Raw genomic sequence first — 19,636 nt, 5'->3', positions numbered from 1 at the left:
GGGAGAGCAGGGTCCATACCTGCAAAGGTGGCCTCTCTGAATATGCAAATCTGTTTATGAGTTTGCGAATGTGTGCATGGGTGGTAAGATAGGCAAGGTAACATTGAATGTGCTTGTGTGTTTACGTGAGTATGCATATGAGTGTGCGTTCATGTGAGCATGCCCTGAGTATTTAGATACTTATGCTTGTTGGTATATCTGTATCTGTGTCTTTTTGGTGAGCCTGTGAGAGTTCATCTTTCTGAATGTATGGGGGTGTGCCTGGGAGTGCCCCAGGGTATGTTTGTGAGCACAAACACTGGGATGTACATGAATAGGGGGTTGGCAGTCTCCAGGCTTTGACTTTGGGGACAGGACAGGGTCTTAGAAAACAAAACAAGACACAATATTGCTTCATTTGAGAACCTGTGCTTTTCTGCTGACAAAGCTCTAACTGTCATGTCTCCACTCACTCATCCCTTCTTGACTGCTACAATAGCAGTCGTGGGGTTAGTCTGAGCTCCACCTCCTACAGAACATCCCTGTCTGGACTTCTTCCCTCCCTGGGTATTCTGCTTCTCTCACTGGCCCTTGCATATAATTTCTTCAAATGTCTCATTGAGAATTACAGCTGTATGTCCTTAACCAGGCTTTACTTTAGTCCTGGCCCTAGATCCCACTCCTCCATACAGAACTTAGTCTGAGTGAGGCCCTGGGTTAGGTCCCAGGACCAAAATTAAACAGATAATCTCCCACCCCTTAAAAAACATACATGCTGTTCTGGTTGGTGGTAAGCCCATGTCTACCAACCCCTGCCTTTCAGAGTTTGTTAAGCACATATTTCTAAGCCCTGGAATCTCTGATTCAGTCATATTGTATTTGTCTCTTAAGTGGGGTCTCTGGGACTGCTCTGCTGACACAGGAAACATACTTTAAGATCTACCAATGTAGAATAAATTAAAACATCAGCAAGGCATATGTGTGAGAGAGATTATGTCTATGTATGTGTGTGTGTGGTATGTCTGTGTGTGTGTCTGTATCTGTGTGTCTGTGTTTGTGTCTGTGTGTCTATGTGTGTTTATGTGTGTGTGTTTATATGTGTGTGTCTGTGTTTGTGTTTGTATATATTTATGTGTGAATGCCTATATGTGTCTGTGTGTTTGTGTGTCTCTGTATATGTGTGTGTTTATGTGAGTGTCTGTGTGTATGTCTGTATATGTGTGTGTTGTGTGTGTCTGTGTGTTCTGCGTGTTTGTGAATGTTCATGTGCATGTCTAAAGTGAATGTTTTTGATCCCATAGGAGTGGATCTTGAGTAGATTACCATTCACTCGGTTGGGGGAGGGGGCGTCTCCCAATCCCAGGGCTCCAGGCTACTCCAATCCTCCTTGTTGCTCTCTGCTCAGTACTATGGCCCCCAAGAGCCCCATACTCAGAAGTAGATGACAGCATCCTCCTTCCTCTCTCCTGTATAGAAAATCACAAAGCTGCTACCACCTGCCTGTCACTGGCATGTCCCGCCCCCACTGACCAACCTGCTCTCCTCTCTTTCCTCAGTCTGCTTCTCTTACTCTTTGCTAACAGTCTTAGTGATCTTTACCTCACCTCAACTTCCGACCCCTTGACAAGCCTGCCTGGCTGACATTCTGCTTCTTTTCTTCCTTCCTCCCTTAGGAAACAAGGGAGCTGTGGGAGTGTCCTTCATGTTCAATGGAACCTCCTTGGGGTTCGTCAACAGCCACTTGACTTCTGGAAGTGAAAAAAAACTCAGGTAATGGGAGCCATTCCCTCTACGCACCCAGACAGCTTCAGCCTTGAACACCCTGATGTTTGCCCAGCCTCAGGACCTTCTGGACCTCTGATGTCTAAGCAAAGACAACTACAGCACAGTAGAGACCTCAGGTGTATATGACTCTTGTCCAGAGGACAGAAAACATATTGATGTCATTAACCTAGTAGACTCCTTAAGCCTGGTTCATTTCTAAAGGAAAATATTCCTCAGGAACATCCTATAGCTCAAAGCTCATTTTGTCTGCGGATGGCTCTGCCATGACTAGCCAGCTAGTACCATTACTGACTTGATTACATTCCTGATGGATAGATTTCTGCACAGGATCTAGATTCTGTGTTTCCCATTGGGTTTCTGGGGCATGCTCAGGTGCCCGCTGGGACAGAGCTATTGTTGAAGTCTTTATTTCACACTGGTTGCCTCTGACTTCCTGCCGTCAGAGCAAGGACGGTGCCCATGCTAGGCATGCTAGATGGCTCTTGTTTTCCTGAATTAGGCGAAATCAAAACTATATGAACATCCTGCGGTTCCTGACCCTGGGAGACAAGAAGTTAAGCCCATTTAACATCACTCACCGCTTCACCCATCTCTTCTGGCTTGGAGATCTCAACTACCGTGTGGAGCTGCCCACCTGGGTAAGGAGACTCCACCTTACATAGAGCCATTGAGGACAGAGACTCTCAGGAATTAACTGTGGACAGAAAATCAAAGAGACACATGAACACTCAGAACCAGGCTAAGGCAGCAGTTCCTCTCGGGACTCATTACAGCTCCTGTCATAGAACCTCTGCCTTTCTTTACGGTTCCCTTCTGCCTTTGTCAACTTTGCCCTAGGACTTCTATTGACACACCTCATCACTGTCACTGTCTGTCCAGTCTGCCAGCCAGCCAGCAGCAGCTGAGCTTGGTCAGAAAGTACAGGCATCTTAGGGGGGGCAGCTCAGTTATCTTAACAAATCACGGGGCCACAGGTAGATCTAAGGCATTGCTTGCCTGCCTACAGGAAGAGGACCAACAGATGTGACCACAGGACGAGTCTAGAACCCACATAGTTGTTTTGCATGCTCATAAAAGTTGAAGCAGGAGACAGCGTGGAGTGGAATAGTAAGTGCCCTTCTGTCTAGAAATCAGAGTTAGCAGCCTGTTTCCCTCCCACAGAGAGACTTTAATGTATTCCCACACTCGAATCCTGTGAGGGACAAAGGAAGCAAAGCAGGAGATGACCCTGTTTTATAGTCAGGCACACAGAGAGGCTAGGAAAACCACTGAGAGGAGATTGCACATCATTCATAGTTGAGGTCGAACCTCAGGTGTCCCTTTATCCCAAGCGTCTCTCCATATGACCCATGTCCCTTGGTCCCCTCTGGGCCTCCAGCCACCATCAGCTCTGCAGCCAGCTTACCATACCTTCCTCACTAGTGACCCTCAGGTGACATCTTTCCTCCCTGGGAATGAGCAGGCAGGGAGGAGAATGAGAAGAGTTTCCATCCTGAGCCTCCTGAGGAGAGAACTATTAGAGTCCAAGGCCAGTGTATTCCCAAATCTTGCAGTATGGCACCAATTCTTGTAATTAGACTGGGTGGTCTTAAGAAGGGTGATGCTCAGAGGCCTCAGAGCCAGGAATTCCCCCACCACCACTAGCGGATTTATCGCTGGATGTCCTTGTTACCTCAGAACGAGCCAGAGAAAGCAAAGGAGACTACTACCTGTCTCATGAAGTATTGCTAACAATGGTGTTTAAAAGCCATTGTACAAAAACAACAGAGCCACATGCAAATTTGGGCTAGCTTGGAGCTAATTGTGGTGATGATACAGCTGTGGTGATGATGCTACAGCCTTTCCAGGCTTTCCTTATTCTTACAAAATGATCAAGCACCAGGAATCAGCATCCAATACTGTTGGGTCCCAGGGCCCTGATGTGGTCATTAGGAAGGGTAGTGAGGAACAGGGTCTAACCTGGCATGTCCCCATTCCAGGAGGCAGAGACCATCATCCAGAAGATCAAGCAACAGCAGTATTCAGATCTTCTGGCCCACGACCAACTGCTCCTGGAGAGGAAGGAACAGAAGGTCTTCCTGCACTTTGGTGAGAGCACACTGTCTCTGCTTTGCATCATTTCCCGCCATCTTCTCTCCACCTGAACATCCTGACCAATGGAAGGGCTATGTCTGCAGAGGAGGGAAGCTGGAGGTGTTAGGGAAGCCAAACTGAGGGCCACGTGTCTGTTTCAGAGGAGGAAGAGATCACCTTTGCCCCCACCTATCGATTTGAAAGACTGACCCGGGACAAGTATGCCTACACGAAGCACAAAGCGACCGGGGTGAGTCCTTCCAGAAGCAACTCTCCTGCCCTGTCCCACCTCCTCCTTGACCAATTCGCCATTCCGTGGTGGTTCCTAGGAAGTGAAAAGCATCCCACATCATCACCAGACAACAACAAGCACAAAAATTAAAAATTAGAGTGTATATACATGTATTATACATTACACACACACAGGCAAAGCACTCACGCACATAAAATAAATAAAATATATTCTAAACAGTTTAGGGCTACCTGAGAGTAAATTCCCAACAACAGAACCAAGAACGGATGAATCTGATGGAGGATGATGGCGGATGATGTCCTTGTTAACATTGCGGTTTTGTTTTTACTAATGGCAGTGAGAGCAGCATGCATGCTATAAAACTGTGATGTTGCATTGCAGATGAAGTACAACTTGCCGTCCTGGTGCGACCGAGTCCTCTGGAAGTCTTACCCGCTGGTGCATGTGGTCTGTCAGTCGTATGGTGAGAGGAACACTGCAGGGTGCAGACTAGGTTTTAGGTTCCGGAGGACAGTGGCAAGCTGAAGGAGGGGCTTCAGTCTGCTTGTCTGTAAGATGAGAGAGCTGCGTGGAGCCCTAATCAAGTGTCCAGAAAGAGTTGGTGCATCTCTATTCCCCTTGGGCTGCAATGTAATAAATCCTGCTCAGAGAGACACTTAAATTAGAAAGGACTTTTTGTTTGTTTGTTTTTTTATTTTTGTTTTTTGGGTTTTTTTGTTTGTTTTTTGTTTTTTTGTTGTTTGTTTGGTTTTTTGTTGTTGTTGTTTTGTTTTTTTGTTTTTTTTTTGTTTTTTTTTTTGGTTTTTCAAGACAGGGTTTCTCTGTATAGCCCTGGCTGTCCTGGAACTCACTATGTAGACCAGGCTGGCCTCGAACTCAGAAATCCGCCTGCCTCTGCCTCCCAAGTGCTGGGATTAAAGGCGTGCACCACCACTGCCCAGCTCATTTTTGTTTTTTAAGATAGAGTTTCTCTGTGTAGCCCTAGCTATAGTGGAACTCACTCTGTAGACCACATTGGCCTCAAACTCAGAAATTTGCCTGCTTCTGCCTTCCTAGGCCTGGGATTAAAGGTGTGTGCGACCACCGCCTAGCCTTATAAAGCACTGCTCTGCCTTCAGAACCTGAAAGTGGGGCAGGAGCTATATATCACTCAGGGCTAGAGTATTTTCCAGCCATGCATAAGATCCTGGCTTCCATCCCTAGTACTTCCCAAACCAACCAAACCAAAACACCAGAAAGAACCCATTTCCCATCCTTTACCTGTGACCCTCTTTCCAGCACTGCACAGAGTCAGTCATATGGATACCTACTCCCCAAATTCTACAGCCCTGAGGACTCTCTTGATTTCTGTCTCAGAAGATCCTGCCAACTGTCTCTATCACTCAGCTGCCTCTGCCGAGGGCCAAGTGATAAAGGCTCATAAAATTGCCACTACATCTTTAGACACTAGCCTTGGCCTTCAGAACTGCTCCATAGTGCAGGCTTTAAGAAAGGGAAAGGAGATGGATCAGGAAGTTGCAACAAAGATTGAGGAGAGTATACATCGCACACATTTCCAGCATGTGAGAGGCAAAAAGGAAACCCAACTTTACATGGAAGACTGTGCCATCTTCCATGGAAAGGCTGAAGATGTACATAGTTTGCCAATGTTCTTCTGAGTGCCAGAGGACACAGTAGAAGGGTTTAAGGAGTTGGACATAGAGGAGTCCAAGAATTTGGGGAAAGAAAAGAGAATTTATATCTAGAATGCAATAAAAGGGACCCTGAGTTTTCTTCCAACTGTTATATAAGCAGATGTATCAGCTATCTATCACTGCAAAGCAAATGCCCTAAATCCCAGTTCTTAAGACACTGGGTCCTTTGCTCACAATCCTCTGGGCTGAACTGAATTTGAACAGCTTATTTCCTCTCTTTGGTGTCATCTGGATATTCTGAGGTATTTGGTCAGATCTGGGGTTGGCTGGCTAGTATAAGGGTGATGGCGATGCCTAGGAGGCAAGTTCTGACACCTTTGCTTCCTGGACTCAGGGTCCCCAGCCTGTCCCAGCTTGTCCCTGCTGTGAGTTTGTCATCTACACCTTGGTCAGAAAGTCTCCTCTCTTCCTGCTTAGAAATGCCTTCTCTCCCTTGCAGGCAGTACCAGTGACATCATGACAAGTGACCACAGCCCTGTCTTTGCCACCTTTGAAGCAGGAGTCACATCGCAATTCGTCTCCAAGAATGGTAAGCAATGGGCAGTGTCGGCTTTTCTTGTTTTCTTCAAAGACAAGAGTCCTAGGGCATTTGTCATTTGGTTGCAGCTACCAATTGGCTATGTTAGATGTAGGCCCATCCTTTCCTTCCCACAGGCCCATGGTCTGCACTACCTAATCTCTTCATGTTCAGGCCACATCACAATTTCAGTCCAGAGAACCTTCTTCAGAATCCATTTTGGTGTAGTTAAAAGGAGAAGGTCATAAATCAGTGTTAACCAAGGTATGGGCTGGGGAGACATGGATGAATGTTTACTCGTGATATATATATAATATATATAATATATATATTCATGATATATATAATATATATATATAATATATATATAGTGTGTGTGTTTTAAGTATGTCTCTTCTGGATAAGCAGATACTTCAAGTTTCCCCCAATTGTGGCACATTTTATTTAATTCCATCTAAGTTTAAAAATGGACTCTAATTAAAGAAAATATTAATCCAGTGTTAGTGTGGGCACATAGTAGGTTGAGATGCTGAAAGCTATGGTGGTGGGATGCGGATGAAGGAGGTGGGGGGAGACTGGAATAAACTCATGCTTTGAGCCGCAGCAGGTATGGCTGCAAATTGCCCAGCCCAGCCCTGGTTGCCGAGCTACTCTTTTTGCAGCAATGGCTGGGTGTCCCTATTAACAAGTCCATCCAGTTTTGTCTTAGGTGACCAGGAAGCCATGCTGTCATCTCTACCCACTCCTTACTTCTGTGTAGCAGATAACTGATTTAGGGATGCTGGGTGTGGAGAAGCGAAATACAGACAGAACAACTGTCTCACTCTGTGGCCTCTGTGCTGAGGGATGTAGATGAAGCTAGACTACCATCTATCCTACCGTTGGGTCAAACATCTGTGTAACCTCCCTTCTCCACCCAAGTCTTCACACCTCTCCCATCTCCTTTCTACATCTAGCCACCTTTATAGCCTTTAGGCTCTACCCCCTCCTGCTCACACCCATCCCCCCTTTCTCTGAGTTCTACAGCATTGGAAGAGTAGCCTCCACCACCTCCCTTTTTTGTCAGACTTGGTTTCCTTCTGCTGAGACTCAGCACATAGCAGATGCTTGAAAATGTCGGTCACCAGTGTTGAGCTTTGATGGAACATTTGTCTAAGCAGAGTCTAGCCAAGGTGATATGGGGGTTAGAAGGAGAGAAAGAAGGCTGACAGGCATGGTGGAGGTTGCTCTCAAATGGCTTAGAATGTATATGGAAAGATAGAACACTTGCTTAAAGCCAGTTCAAGATCGGTATGGTACTCTTTAGTCCTAGCACTTAGGAGGCAGAGGCAGCAGGCTCAGAAGTTCAGTTTGAGTCTGACTTAGCTACAGAGTTTGAGATCAGGCTGGGGTACATATAACACCCTATCCTACAAAATGAAAACAATGATAAAAAAAGATGCTGTGTTAATAAAATAAATGTTGTGTAAATTAACATACTTATAACCATGTTAGCTGAAGGCTGGTGAGTCCCAGATTCCAGATTAGGGACTGGTCATAACTGTGCCTGAGAAGTAAGAGCGGGTCTCCCTAGCTGTGGACTCGAAAAAGCAGATTTGGGTGTTGAGCCTCTAAGCCTCTATATGAACTCTCTGTCAGAACTAGTAGGGAAATCTGGGTATGTTAGCTCATGCCTTTAGCCCTGGCAATTGAGAGCTTGAGAACTTGATGCAGGAGGATCACAAGTTTGAGGTCAGCCTTAGTTAGCTACATAGTGAATTTCAGGCAGACCTGAACTATATAGCAAAAAGAGGGTCCAGGCAGTGGTGGCGCCCGCCTTTAATCCCAGCACTTGGGAGGCAGAGGCAGGCAGATTTCTGAGTTCGAGGCCAGCCTTGTCTACAGAGTGAGTTCCAGGACAGCCAAGGCTATACAGAGAAACCCTGTCTTGAAAAACCAAAAAAAAAAAAAAAAGATGGAGAAAGGGAGGAAGGGAGGGGAAGGGAGAGAGAGAGAAAGAGAGAGAGAGAGAGACAGAGAGAGAGAGAGAGAGAGAGAGAGACAGAGAGAGAGAGAGAATGAGAATTAGTTGGGAGACTAGAGTGAGGTTGAGGAGTTACCAGAGGCCACACAGATTGTTGGCAAAACTGAGATCATAGCCATATCTTGGATCCTTGCTGTCTTTACTCTTGCTGACCTGCATCCTACATGGCCAGCTTGTGACAGATCAGAGAAGCTGTGGTCGTCAACATAGATGCTGAGCTTGGGTACTGAGTCATGAAGCTTTCCTTTAAGAGAAATCTCTCCTTCCAACCTGGACATTTCCCATTTGTGGACCTTCAGAGGAAGCCCAGCATAGTGGCTACACCCAGAGAGGAAACTCCCAGAAAGAAGCTGGAACCTCCATCTTCAGGCACAGTATACAAAGAAATCCCTACTCTCCCATGCTCCAGGTCCTGGCACTGTGGACAGCCAAGGGCAGATCGAGTTTCTTGCATGCTACGCCACACTGAAGACCAAGTCCCAGACTAAGTTCTACTTGGAGTTCCACTCAAGCTGCTTAGAGAGTAAGTGCCTTGTGAACTAAACTTTGGGGGTATTCTGTCACATAAGTACCTTTCCATTAATGATTAATGGTTGATCCCTCACCCAGTTCTCTGTCTCTGTGTCTCTGTCTCTGTCTCTGTCTCTGTCTCTGTCTCTCTCTCTCTCTCTCTCTCTCTCTCTCTCTCTCTCTCTCTCTCTGATGAGAATCCATGGATGGATTTCAGTGGGTTCAACAAAGGTGGGGTATCTATGGGGCTACCCAGTGGCTATGAGGCCCTTTCCCCACCCCTGTGTTCTGTTCTACTGTCTCAATCCTAGAGATAGGGTCAGCTACTGTCTCAGTCCTAGAGATAGGGTCAGCCACTGGTGTCCCTCTGTCCCCTCTGTCTCCCATGTTCAAACAAAAAAAACTTGTTTGTCAACATTTTTTAGGCAGACTCTTAACCATTTGAGTTTCCATGAAGCTGGGTTCTTACTCAGCTATAGCCCTGGGCAAAGCTCCAGAATGCTTAAGATCGGACAGGGTCTAAACAGCTGCTACTGCCTGCTTGCTGTTGCCCTGGTGCCCCTTGCCCTTTCCATATTGTGGCTCTTGTGTTGTGGGGCTCATTGTGACTGGGAGCAAGGTAGAGATGGACAGTCTGTTTCAGGTGGCAGTTGTGAGCACCCACTATGCTTATGAAAGATCCTCTCTATATAACATCTCTAGGCATACTGCCTGAGACTCCCATGCAAGAGAACTATATGCTTTCTAAGTCTCCCTGAGATAGTTTGAAGAGTGGTGGGGGAAGGGTAGAACTAACCTTGCAAACAGAGGCACAGACTGCCTGCTTATAGAGCCCAGAAGAGCTACCAGCCAGGATTGTGCCCCCTCACACCTTTCTGCACCTCCCTTCAACCCATCTCAGCCCTTCCTGGGCACCACAACATCCTGAAGCCCCAGCTCAGCAGCCAGGGTCAAAACAGCTCTAACAGGAATGAGAGGCTTTGTGCGGGTGTTTTTAATAAACTATCGAGACATTTGCATAGATTTCTATGGAAACAGCATATTAGGAGGCTTAAATTAGAATTTCAAAAGGCTGCTATCTTGAGTGGCGTGGGAAGTGGGACGAGCTGTCATGCTTCCCAATCTTCCTGCCTGCGATGTGATGACTTCTTTGTTGCCTAGGATGTTGCAAAGAAGAGTCAAAAAGAAGGGGAAATCTCTCTGATTTTTCCTAAAAATAATTAGACTGTGTTGGCAAATGACCATCCTTCAAACAAAAACAGAATCCCCAGAAAGCCTGACTCCTAAATGGTTCGGAAGCCTCAGAGACGTGCGATGAGAAAGGCAGTCCTCTGTGGTCCAAGGAAGGTGATCCTTGGAGTCTTTTCTCTCTGGTTCTTGCTCTGTGGTCTGTAAACCCAGCTTTTTATTCTCTAACAGGTTTTGTCAAGAGTCAGGAAGGAGAAAATGAAGAGGGGAGTGAAGGAGAGCTGGTGGTGCGGTTTGGAGAGACTCTTCCCAAGGTAATACAGGAAGAGAATGTGCCTGGGGCAGAGGGCTGCAGCAGTGCAGGCTAGTGTGCAGCTGCAGCAGTGCAGGCTAGTGTGTAGCTGCAGCAGGCCTATCCAGAGTGCAGCTGCAGCAGGTCTGCCCAGAGTGCAGCCATCTCAGACCAAGGCCGAAGAGACCAGTTTAGACATTGTTGTCAAGTGACTTAGAGCATGTTTTTCACCATGAATAAATGACCTCAATATTCCTAAGTGGTTTTCAGCCCTGCTGTGCCCACTCCCCTTCAGTTATTACCTATTAGTGCTCACAGCACTTGAGAGTGAATCAAAGCCTCTGCAAGCACTAAGCAAGCACCCAACCACTGAGCTATAGCCCTGATATCCCTGAACACTCTAGCAGCAGGAAGTTAAGAGCAGTGCTGACATTCAGGAGTCTGTCACTCACTAAGCCACACCTCTAGCAAACCACAGGATATTTCAACCCCAAATGAAGGCCTTCAGCAAGAAGTCACTTTTCCCCAGATGGGGAACAGGCCTATGGTGCAGCTCCTCTAATGCGGCTGTATACCTTGGAGGGGCAGGAGGAGAAGGATGGTATTACATGTCTCATTTCAGACCTGGCTGCTGGTCCTTCCCTTGGCCTCTGGGATATGCAAAGAAGGGAAAGAAGCATGAAGGCCATGGACCAGGGACCTGGAAGCCCAACCCAGTTTATGAGATGGGGGTGGGGCAGAAAATTATCCCTCACTTGGCTGAGCAATGGGGTCTACCTGCTCTCTTGGGCATGGAGAGCCAAGACTTGAGTTTGCTTGAAAGAACATATTCAGTTCCATTTTCCTATGTATTTATTTGTAAGATTTATTTATTTATTTTATGTGTATGAGGGCTCTATCTACATGTACATCTGCATGCCAGAAGAGAGCATTCCATTATAGATGGTTTGTGAGCCACAGTGATATGGTTGCTGGGAATTGAACTCAGAACCTCTAGAAGAACAGCCAGTGTTTTTAACCACTAAGCCTCTCTCCAGTTCTTCCGGTGTACTCAAACACTAAGACTGATGACCCTATCCTTACCTGCCCCCACGTGTGGACTCTAATCTGGTGTCTCCTCTGCAGCTAAAGCCCATTATCTCTGACCCTGAGTACTTACTGGACCAGCATATCCTGATCAGCATTAAATCCTCTGACAGTGATGAGTCCTACGGTAAGCATCCCAGGCCAGGGACTTTACCTGCCCATTACCTTCAGCCTCTATGAGGGTGATGGTGGCTCAGTCTTCCAAGAAATCCTGTCTGCCACCACCCAGCATGCCTCTGCCTCTGTCCCAGAGGGACTTTTCCTAGTGGGCTACTATCCCTGCTCCTTGTCACTTCTGGGTGCCACTGCTAGCAACCTCCCGCTTAGCCTTGCTGAGTGAGCTGCAGGTACTATGTAATTTAATCTTAGCCTTAAGAGGCAGGTTCTGTTCTCCAATGAGTAAATAGGGAAACTGAGGCTCATAGAGGACAAGTCATTCACCCAGGTCACACAGTCCTCAGTTGAGCTATGACTTGAGCCTGAGTCTGGCTGTATCACAGGGCCTCTCGTTTGTCCCCATCCAGCTCTTCAGACAACTCCTCAGGTCCAGAACATTAGCCCCTCCCTGCTGCCAGGCCAGCTCTCCTGTTTCCTTTTCCTTTCAGACTTGACCTCGTATGGAAGTTTTAGACTGATTTACACTCTTCCCTGCTTATCTGATTTTGTTTATTTCTTGTACTGTTTCAAACCTTGGCAAGTAAGCTTTCCCTATAGCAATCAGATTAACACTTAATACCATTTCTCAGGTAGATTTTCTAGGATTTAATTTCTTTCTCCCAGCATTGATCTGTATAGAGTTCTTTTTCCTATGAGGCTTCAGACATTTGCCCCAAATTGCTAAAGCATTGATCAAAAGGGTTTGTTGGTAATCCCTGCCCAGCCACTTGCTTCAAGGAACTGTCTCCCTGTGCTACAGGCATATCTCTGAGCATGCTCCATATCCGTGTAATGCCAAGATTCTCGTGTTGATGTTATCTCTTCTCTCCCTAGGTGAAGGCTGCATTGCTCTTCGTCTGGAGACCACAGAGACTCAACTTCCCATTTACACACCTCTCACCCACCATGGGGAGATGACTGGCCACTTCAGGGGAGAGATTAAGCTGCAGACTTCCCAGGGCAAGATGAGGGAGAAGCTCTATGGTAAGCCATCCTCCTCCTGGCTTTCCCAGAGATCACTGCTCTGAGGGCATGTACTTTCTTTCAGCAAAGCTATCAAGTATTTATGATCTGTGCCTTCAGAATTGAGCATGGTTAGAAAGTCTCTAGGGTAGCATGGTGATGCCCACTTGTCATCCTGGCACTCAGGAGGCTGAGGCAAGAAGATCATGAGTTCAAAGACAATGTCTTTGATGGGAAGAAAACAAAGTCATCTCGTTTCTCTCTTCCAGCTTCCCTGTGAGCCAAGTATGGTTATTTCTTCTTGGCAAATGAAGAAACTGAAGCATAGATAGGCTAGATGACTGGCTAAAAGTTGCAAAGTCAGACTAAGTCAAGTTCACCTGGGGCTAAGCAGGAGTTGGTAGACACAGTGATTGCTTGCCTGTCATGAAAGTAGCAAGCGTGGAAACTTACAACATGGGGTGGGGGGAGGAGGGGCTCCTTATGCCAGGGAAGGCTCTAGTACACCAAGGGCCACTGCTTCTGTGCATGTGACTCTCCCGTGCCCCATGAGAGATCTTTTCTCTAGCAGGACAGTGGATTGAAAAGATAGTGGGTCATCACCTAGCAACCACATGCCAGATTCAGAAATAAAACTGGGGGTCCCTTTAAGCGAGAGGCCCCCATAAACAGATTAGCTCTAGATGTAAAGTGCTCTTACAGGGTACATAATAGTTGTTCTAAGTTTGTTGTAATCTGACAAGAAATGTTTGTTTTGTCCCTGGCTGAGCTAACAAGTTCGAAATATTTCATGAAATAACAACTGTTCTTCAAAGTCTGGACCCATGGCAGGCATCATTAAACAATCACCGAGCATAAGGATTTTGAAGCCTGAAAATCTTGCTTGAAATACCTCTCCCAGTAGCCACTATTTACTGTCCAGCTTTGGCCTGCAAAGAGATACCACTTTGCCATTTGTAACCCATGTAGTGGCTGGACTCTCACATGTTTTTTTCCTAAACATTCTCTTCCAGACTTTGTGAAGACAGAGCGGGATGAGTCCAGTGGAATGAAGTGCTTGAAGAGCCTCACCAGCCATGATCCCATGAGGCAGTGGGAGCCTGCTGGCAGGTAGACGAAACTTGTTAAGACTTATTACAACTAGCTGGGCTTTGTGAGCCAGAGTCCAGGAGAGGGCACAGATCAGAGGAAAAGAAATGTTGTGGTCCAGGGGAGCCACTCTCCTACCTCAATTTCACATCCTGAGTTCAAATCCCCATCTCTGGGAGATCAAAACCTTGGAGAACTTTTCCATGTAGGAAGAGTTCAGTTCAACTGGCTTTTAATGAACACCTACTATATATCAGGGAGAAACCAATGTAAATACAGTATAGTCATGACCTACAGACTTACCACCAGCTAGTAGAAGGATGTACAGTCCAGGAAGAAGGAGCTATAGATGACTAAATAATTCCAAGGCAAAAGATGCTTTTCCTGTGTCCAGGGAGGCCAAGAATATAAGTGGTCAAAAGTCCCCATCTGTGACTTTCTAGTTTCAGTGTTGCTGCTGTGGCAAATACCCTGATTAAAAGGTAACATGGGGAGGAAAGGGATTATTTGACTTTTCCACATTACAGTCTCTTGTTGTGGAGGAGTCAGGACAGGAACCTAAAGTATCACATCAACATAGCAGAGAGAATAAACACATGCACCCTTGCTTGCTCTCAGTTAGCTTTCTTCATTCACTCTTACACAGTTCAGGGCCCAGCCTAGGGAATGGTGCTACCCACAGTGGGCTGTATCTTCCTACATTAGTTAACAATGAAGACAAGTCCCTACAGACAAACCCACAAGCCAAACTTAGCTAACTCATAAAGACTCTCTTCTCTGGTGATTCTAGATTGTGTCAAGAGGGCAGTTCAAACTAACCAGCACACAAGGATGTAGTGGGGCATGCCTTTGATTCCAGAACACAGGAGGTAGAGACAGGCTGATCTCTTGTGAGTTCAAGGCCAGCCTTTTCTACACAGTGAATTCCAGGACAGTCAGAGCTACATAATGAGACTCTGTCTCAAGAAACAACAACAACAACAACAACAAAAAACCACAGAAAAACTAACCAACACAGTGACTAATAGGAAAGACTGAATTGAAAATAGTCTGAACATCCCAGTGTATTGTGTTTCCTGATATCAGAATCACCTCTGTGTCCTGATGTGGTCTTGCTAGTCCTCCTGAGATAAAGCCCAGTGTGGAGCAAGGTTTAGTGTGTGACTACAGGAGTGCCTCACCTGGGTCTGGACTATCTCCTCCAGTTTTAAGACAACTGTCATCCTTAGCGCCTCTAGTCTTGACTTAACATGATCACACACTCATCCCGATGTTCTGATGTCTTACACAGAATGTGCAAACCAACATGTCCCGTGAGGACTTTGTCCAGTCTGCCTTGGGAAATGTACACTTGACCACCCTTCCCACAGCTCTGGGCCCGCCAGGTTCTCATTTTGCTTTCCCCATGTGCTGACTTGTCTTCAGTAAACCAACGTCACAACAGGCTAGTCTCTACCCCTGACCACAGGGTCTTAGCATAGACTTTTGCCTCTGCACAGAGCATCCTCCTTTTTCTCTCTTCTGCATTTCATATAAATTCAATTCACAGCCAGCATTGATCTGATCTTCTCCAGCCATGCTCTACCTAGTGGGTCTCAATCCTCCTGCTTGTCTCAACTTGATCTCTTGTTCTCTTTACCGTATTACATATGTACAGAAATGAGTAAATGAATTGTTGTGCCTAGAAATAAAGGTATTGAGAGGCTGAGAAGCTGAGGAACATTTTCCTCAGGCTGGTGCCAACCAAGAAGGGAAGAAGCTTCAGGTGTGCTTCTGCATCTTCCTACAGGGTCCCTGCATGTGGTGTCTCTAGCCTCAATGAGATCATCAATCCAAACTACATTGGTATGGGGCCTTTTGGACAGCCCCTGCATGGGAAATCAACCCTGTCCCCAGACCAGCAACCCCCAGCCTGGAATTATGATCAGCTACCCAAGGACTCTTCCCTGGGGCCTGGGAGGGGAGAAGGTCCTCCGACCCCTCCCTCCCAACCACCTCCATCACCAAAGAAGTTTTCATCCTCCACAGCCAACCGAGGTCCCTGCCCCAGGGTGCAAGAGGCAAGGTGAGTGTCCTCTGAAGTGTGTGTGTGTGTGTGTGTGTGTGTGTCTGTCTGTCTGTCTGTCTGTCTGTCTGTGTCTGTGTGTATGTTTCTGCTCAAAAACACCCCGCTGGAGACTCCCAATGATGACAGCCTAAAGAGGGCAGAGTTGTAGTAGGTTCTGCCCATTACTTTGGCTTCTGCCTGTCCAAAACATTTGGTACAACTTGATTTTAAAGGGGACTGGGCTGGGGGGGTTGCCAAAAAAGGCATGTTCTCATAAAAAACTGCATTTACTGACAAAGACATTTCTCAAACCAACGACATTCTATGCCATCCTCCCCTCTCCCTGGAGGTCTCAATGAGAAAGAGGTGAGGATTTCTGAATAGACACCATCATCCACCCCAAATCTCTCTCTTCCCTTAAAAACAAGCATCCGTGTTCTCATATATAATGGTCTGGATCCTCCTGCTGGTGGCAATTAGAAACACACTGGGACTAGGAACCCAAATGAAGGCAGAACTGTCATCCTACAGGAGGAGCTGGCCAGAACAGGTTTAGGAACAAGGACCACAACAGCCCTGAGATGAAGTCCCTAAGCAGATATGGAAAACACTAGGTGGGAATTCCATTCCTACAGGATGACAGATGGCCAAATGACATCCAGACCCAGTAACAGTGACACAGATGTGTCTCCTCCCCAGCTGCCTTGAGCACTTTGTGGTAACACAGGCTCTCACAATTAGATTCTTTTCTGAGTGCTGTTTTGTTTTGTTTTGTTTCCTCTTTAGAACTTCAGTTCCTAAGCAGCGCTAACTCCTAGTCATCAGGAACCCATGCTGGGGCATCATCTACAGAGTGGTTCTCTTCCAGACCCTCTAAGTCAAATGCTTATACCAGGCCTGCCTAGGGATTCCTCTGGAGAGGCACCGCCAGTCCTGTGCCTTAGCTATTAGCTGAACTAGCTGAAAGGTAGGAGGGCAGGTCCCTTAGCCAGATCTAAGTCTACCTCCTAGGAGCAAGGGAGAGATAGCCTTGGTATCTCTCCCTGGGAATGAGGATCAAGGTATCCACCCAGTAGGTACTGATGTACTTGTTAGACAAAGGCAGTCTCTTTTGAGACCCCATGAAGCAAAACTAGAAACAGCCACAAAGAAAGTAGAAGTTCATGAAATAATCTTCAGAGGTTCCCAGAGTGAAAGTCACTTTGTGCTTCACGAGGTGAACAGAGCTTGGTGGGAACATGTTTCCTCCAGTCCCAGGTGACAGCATAGGGGTAGACATCTATCAGTGAAGACCCTACAGGACTAGGTGGCAATGTCCACCCATCCCAGGTTGTCTGAGGCTACCCCAATTTTAGCATTTGAAAGTCCCATCTCCTGGAAAACACTTCAATCCTGGTAAGCTTGGATCACTACTGTCTGAGGTCAAACTGCCATCTGAGGTCAAGGCTGTATGCTAAGAAAGGAGACTCTGTTTGGGTCCTGGTTGACTTCTATCTTATTGGCTCCATTCTCTGGCCTCTCCATCTCTATAGATGAGTGATAGTTAGGTGTCAAGCCTTATAAAGTTTCTTTTAATTAAACACACACACACACACACACACACACTGGGGTGGAGGGGTGTCTTGCTTGCTTCTGTCTACCACAGTGTCCTCGGAGGCTAGAAAATCAGAGGTAGGATCCTGGATAGAAAGTGAAAACACAAGGTCAGTGGCTAAAGAGATGGCTCAGTGATTAAGAGTGCTTGCTCTTCTTCCAAAGGACCCAGGTTCAATTCCTGGCACCTACATAGTGACTCACAACTGTATATAGCTTCAGTTCTTGGGAATCCAATGTCCTCTTCTGGCCTCTGATCTGTCACCGCAGCATCTCACATATAAGTAGTGGCTTCCTATATGTTACTCTTTCTACCAAATCTCCAGAGATAGCCCCGTTGCTCACAGATGCTCTCATTTAAACAGAATTAAAGTTGCCTCTGAGGACAGCACCTCTATCCCGCCCCCCCCCCCGCCCTTGAGACAGGATCTATTATGTATTAGATATGGCTCTGTTGGAACTATGTAGAGCAGGTCTGCCTGTCTCTGCCTCACAAGTGCTGGGATTAAAGGTATGAGCCACCACATCCAGCTTTATCATCTCTCGTTCATGTGCTAATTTTAAAAAGTCATCACTTGCGGTGACACATGGAGGTAAGATATGCTGAAGAGGCAGAGGCAGGAGGATCGTGAGTCCATTCTGGTCTATACCTTTAGCCCAGCATGGTATTGTATGCCTTTAATCCCAGCACTCAGCAGACAGAGAGGCAGGTGGCTCTGTCAGTTCTATATCAGCCAGGGACACATAGTGAGTCCCTGTGTTTAAAAAGAAGAATTCTCAAGACAGAATTCATGTAAAATTATCCCCTGGAAAATGAGTGATTTGGTGGCATTTCTATGCTGCATGCTATATGACCACTACTGTATTTAGTTCCAGAGCATTTATTACCCCTAAATGAAACCCAGAGGCGTGAAGCATCTACTCCCCATGTCCTGACTTCTACACGTTTCCTCCCCGTTCTCCTCTCCTCTTCCCCATGGTTCCAGACCTGGTGATCTGGGAAAGGTGGAAGCTTTGCAACCGGAGGACCTGCTGATGACGAAGCCCGAGATGTTTGAGAACCCACTGTATGGGTCCCTGAGTTCCTTCCCTAAGCCGGCGCCCAGAAAAGAGCAGGAGTCTCCCAAGATGCTGCGGAAGGAGCCCCCGCCCTGTCCAGACCCAGGAATCTCATCACCCAGCATCGTGCCCCCCAAAGCCCAAGAGGTGGAGAATGCCAAGGGGATAAGCAAACAGGCCCCCATGCCTGTCCTCGGCCCCACACCTCGGATCCGCTCCTTTACCTGTTCCTCTTCTGCTGAGGGCAGAATGCCCAGTGGGGACAAGAGCCAAGGGAAGCCCAAGGCCTCAGCCAGTTCCCAAGCCCCAGTGCCAGTCAAAAGGCCTGTCAAGCCTTCCAGGTCAGAAATGAGCCAGCAGACAACGCCCATCCCAGCTCCAAGGCCGCCCCTGCCAGTCAAGAGTCCAGCGGTCCTGCAGCTGCAGCATTCAAAAGGGAGAGACTACCGTGACAACACAGAACTCCCCCATCATGGCAAGCACCGCCAAGAGGAGGGGCTGCTTGGCAGGACTGCCATGCAGGTATGTTGAACTGTAGATATACCATGTAGGTATGTTGAGCTGTGTGCATGCATGAGTGTGTATGTGTGTTCACTCGTTTGTGTGCCTGTGAGGAGTGTGCGTGCGTGTGTGTGTGTGTGTGTGTGTGTGTGTGTGTGTGTCCGTGTCCTAAGAAGTGCTTTGTGAAGAAGGGCTGAACTTGGGGTTTGAACCTGGTAACTGTCCCTGTTTCTGACTGCAGGTCCTACAGGTCCTATAGGTCCTACCTGCAGTGATTCTTGAGTGAGACAGCGAGGAGCTGCTGACAAACTCCTACCCCTGTAGAGTAAGGGAGTCTAAGTCATTTATATTTTAGTCTTAGCATCCTTAATTAGTGGATGTACTTAAAATATTCCTGGTATTTTTTGAGACTTCAGGCAGACCATCCCCTTCCTATAGAATAGATTTATTCTAGAACAAAACTAACAATGGTTTAAATGCATACACACAGTTGAGTCTGGACGTGATAGTACACCACTATAATCCCAGCACTCTGGACCTCTAGGGCAAGAGGACTGGGAGTTCAAAGTCAGCCTGGGCTAAATAGTGAGACAAGGAACAGCAGCAGTGAGAGGTAAGGCTGTAGCTCCCTGGGAGAGTGCACAGGAAGCCTCTGTGAAGCCCTCAGGTGAATCTCCAGTATCACAAGGAACAGACTCTAGGACTAGACGGCTGGCCATTCCATTAGTGTATTTACTGTAGCACTGAGGGTCAAACTCGGGGCCTTACACTAGGCAAATGCTTTACCACAGTCCTGAGTTGGATTTAAATCCCAAGTCTCCACTGCAC

At 46.9% G+C, this 19,636-nt stretch overlaps 1 protein-coding gene across 2 annotated transcripts in view; it reads left to right on the top strand.

The window, feature by feature from the left end:
- Positions 1 to 19,636, top strand: part of Inpp5d (inositol polyphosphate-5-phosphatase D) — a 99,151-nt gene that overhangs the window by 78,017 nt on the left and 1,498 nt on the right. For both annotated transcript variants that reach the window (XM_034522070.2, XM_076914854.1), the window contains exons 14-26: positions 1,653 to 1,749; positions 2,264 to 2,402; positions 3,744 to 3,852; positions 3,999 to 4,087; positions 4,472 to 4,553; positions 6,224 to 6,313; positions 8,734 to 8,847; positions 10,254 to 10,336; positions 11,440 to 11,527; positions 12,391 to 12,540; positions 13,533 to 13,629; positions 15,398 to 15,673; positions 18,235 to 18,829. In XM_034522070.2, the coding sequence (XP_034377961.2) occupies positions 1,653 to 1,749; positions 2,264 to 2,402; positions 3,744 to 3,852; positions 3,999 to 4,087; positions 4,472 to 4,553; positions 6,224 to 6,313; positions 8,734 to 8,847; positions 10,254 to 10,336; positions 11,440 to 11,527; positions 12,391 to 12,540; positions 13,533 to 13,629; positions 15,398 to 15,673; positions 18,235 to 18,829 (2,009 nt within the window). The remainder of the gene's footprint in view (positions 1 to 1,652; positions 1,750 to 2,263; positions 2,403 to 3,743; positions 3,853 to 3,998; positions 4,088 to 4,471; positions 4,554 to 6,223; positions 6,314 to 8,733; positions 8,848 to 10,253; positions 10,337 to 11,439; positions 11,528 to 12,390; positions 12,541 to 13,532; positions 13,630 to 15,397; positions 15,674 to 18,234; positions 18,830 to 19,636) is intronic.

Source organism: Arvicanthis niloticus, chromosome 17 (genome assembly GCF_011762505.2).
Source record: "Arvicanthis niloticus isolate mArvNil1 chromosome 17, mArvNil1.pat.X, whole genome shotgun sequence".
In the NCBI taxonomy this organism is placed as follows: domain Eukaryota; kingdom Metazoa; phylum Chordata; class Mammalia; order Rodentia; family Muridae; genus Arvicanthis; species Arvicanthis niloticus.
This window is presented reverse-complemented; position numbering and strand designations above follow the sequence as displayed.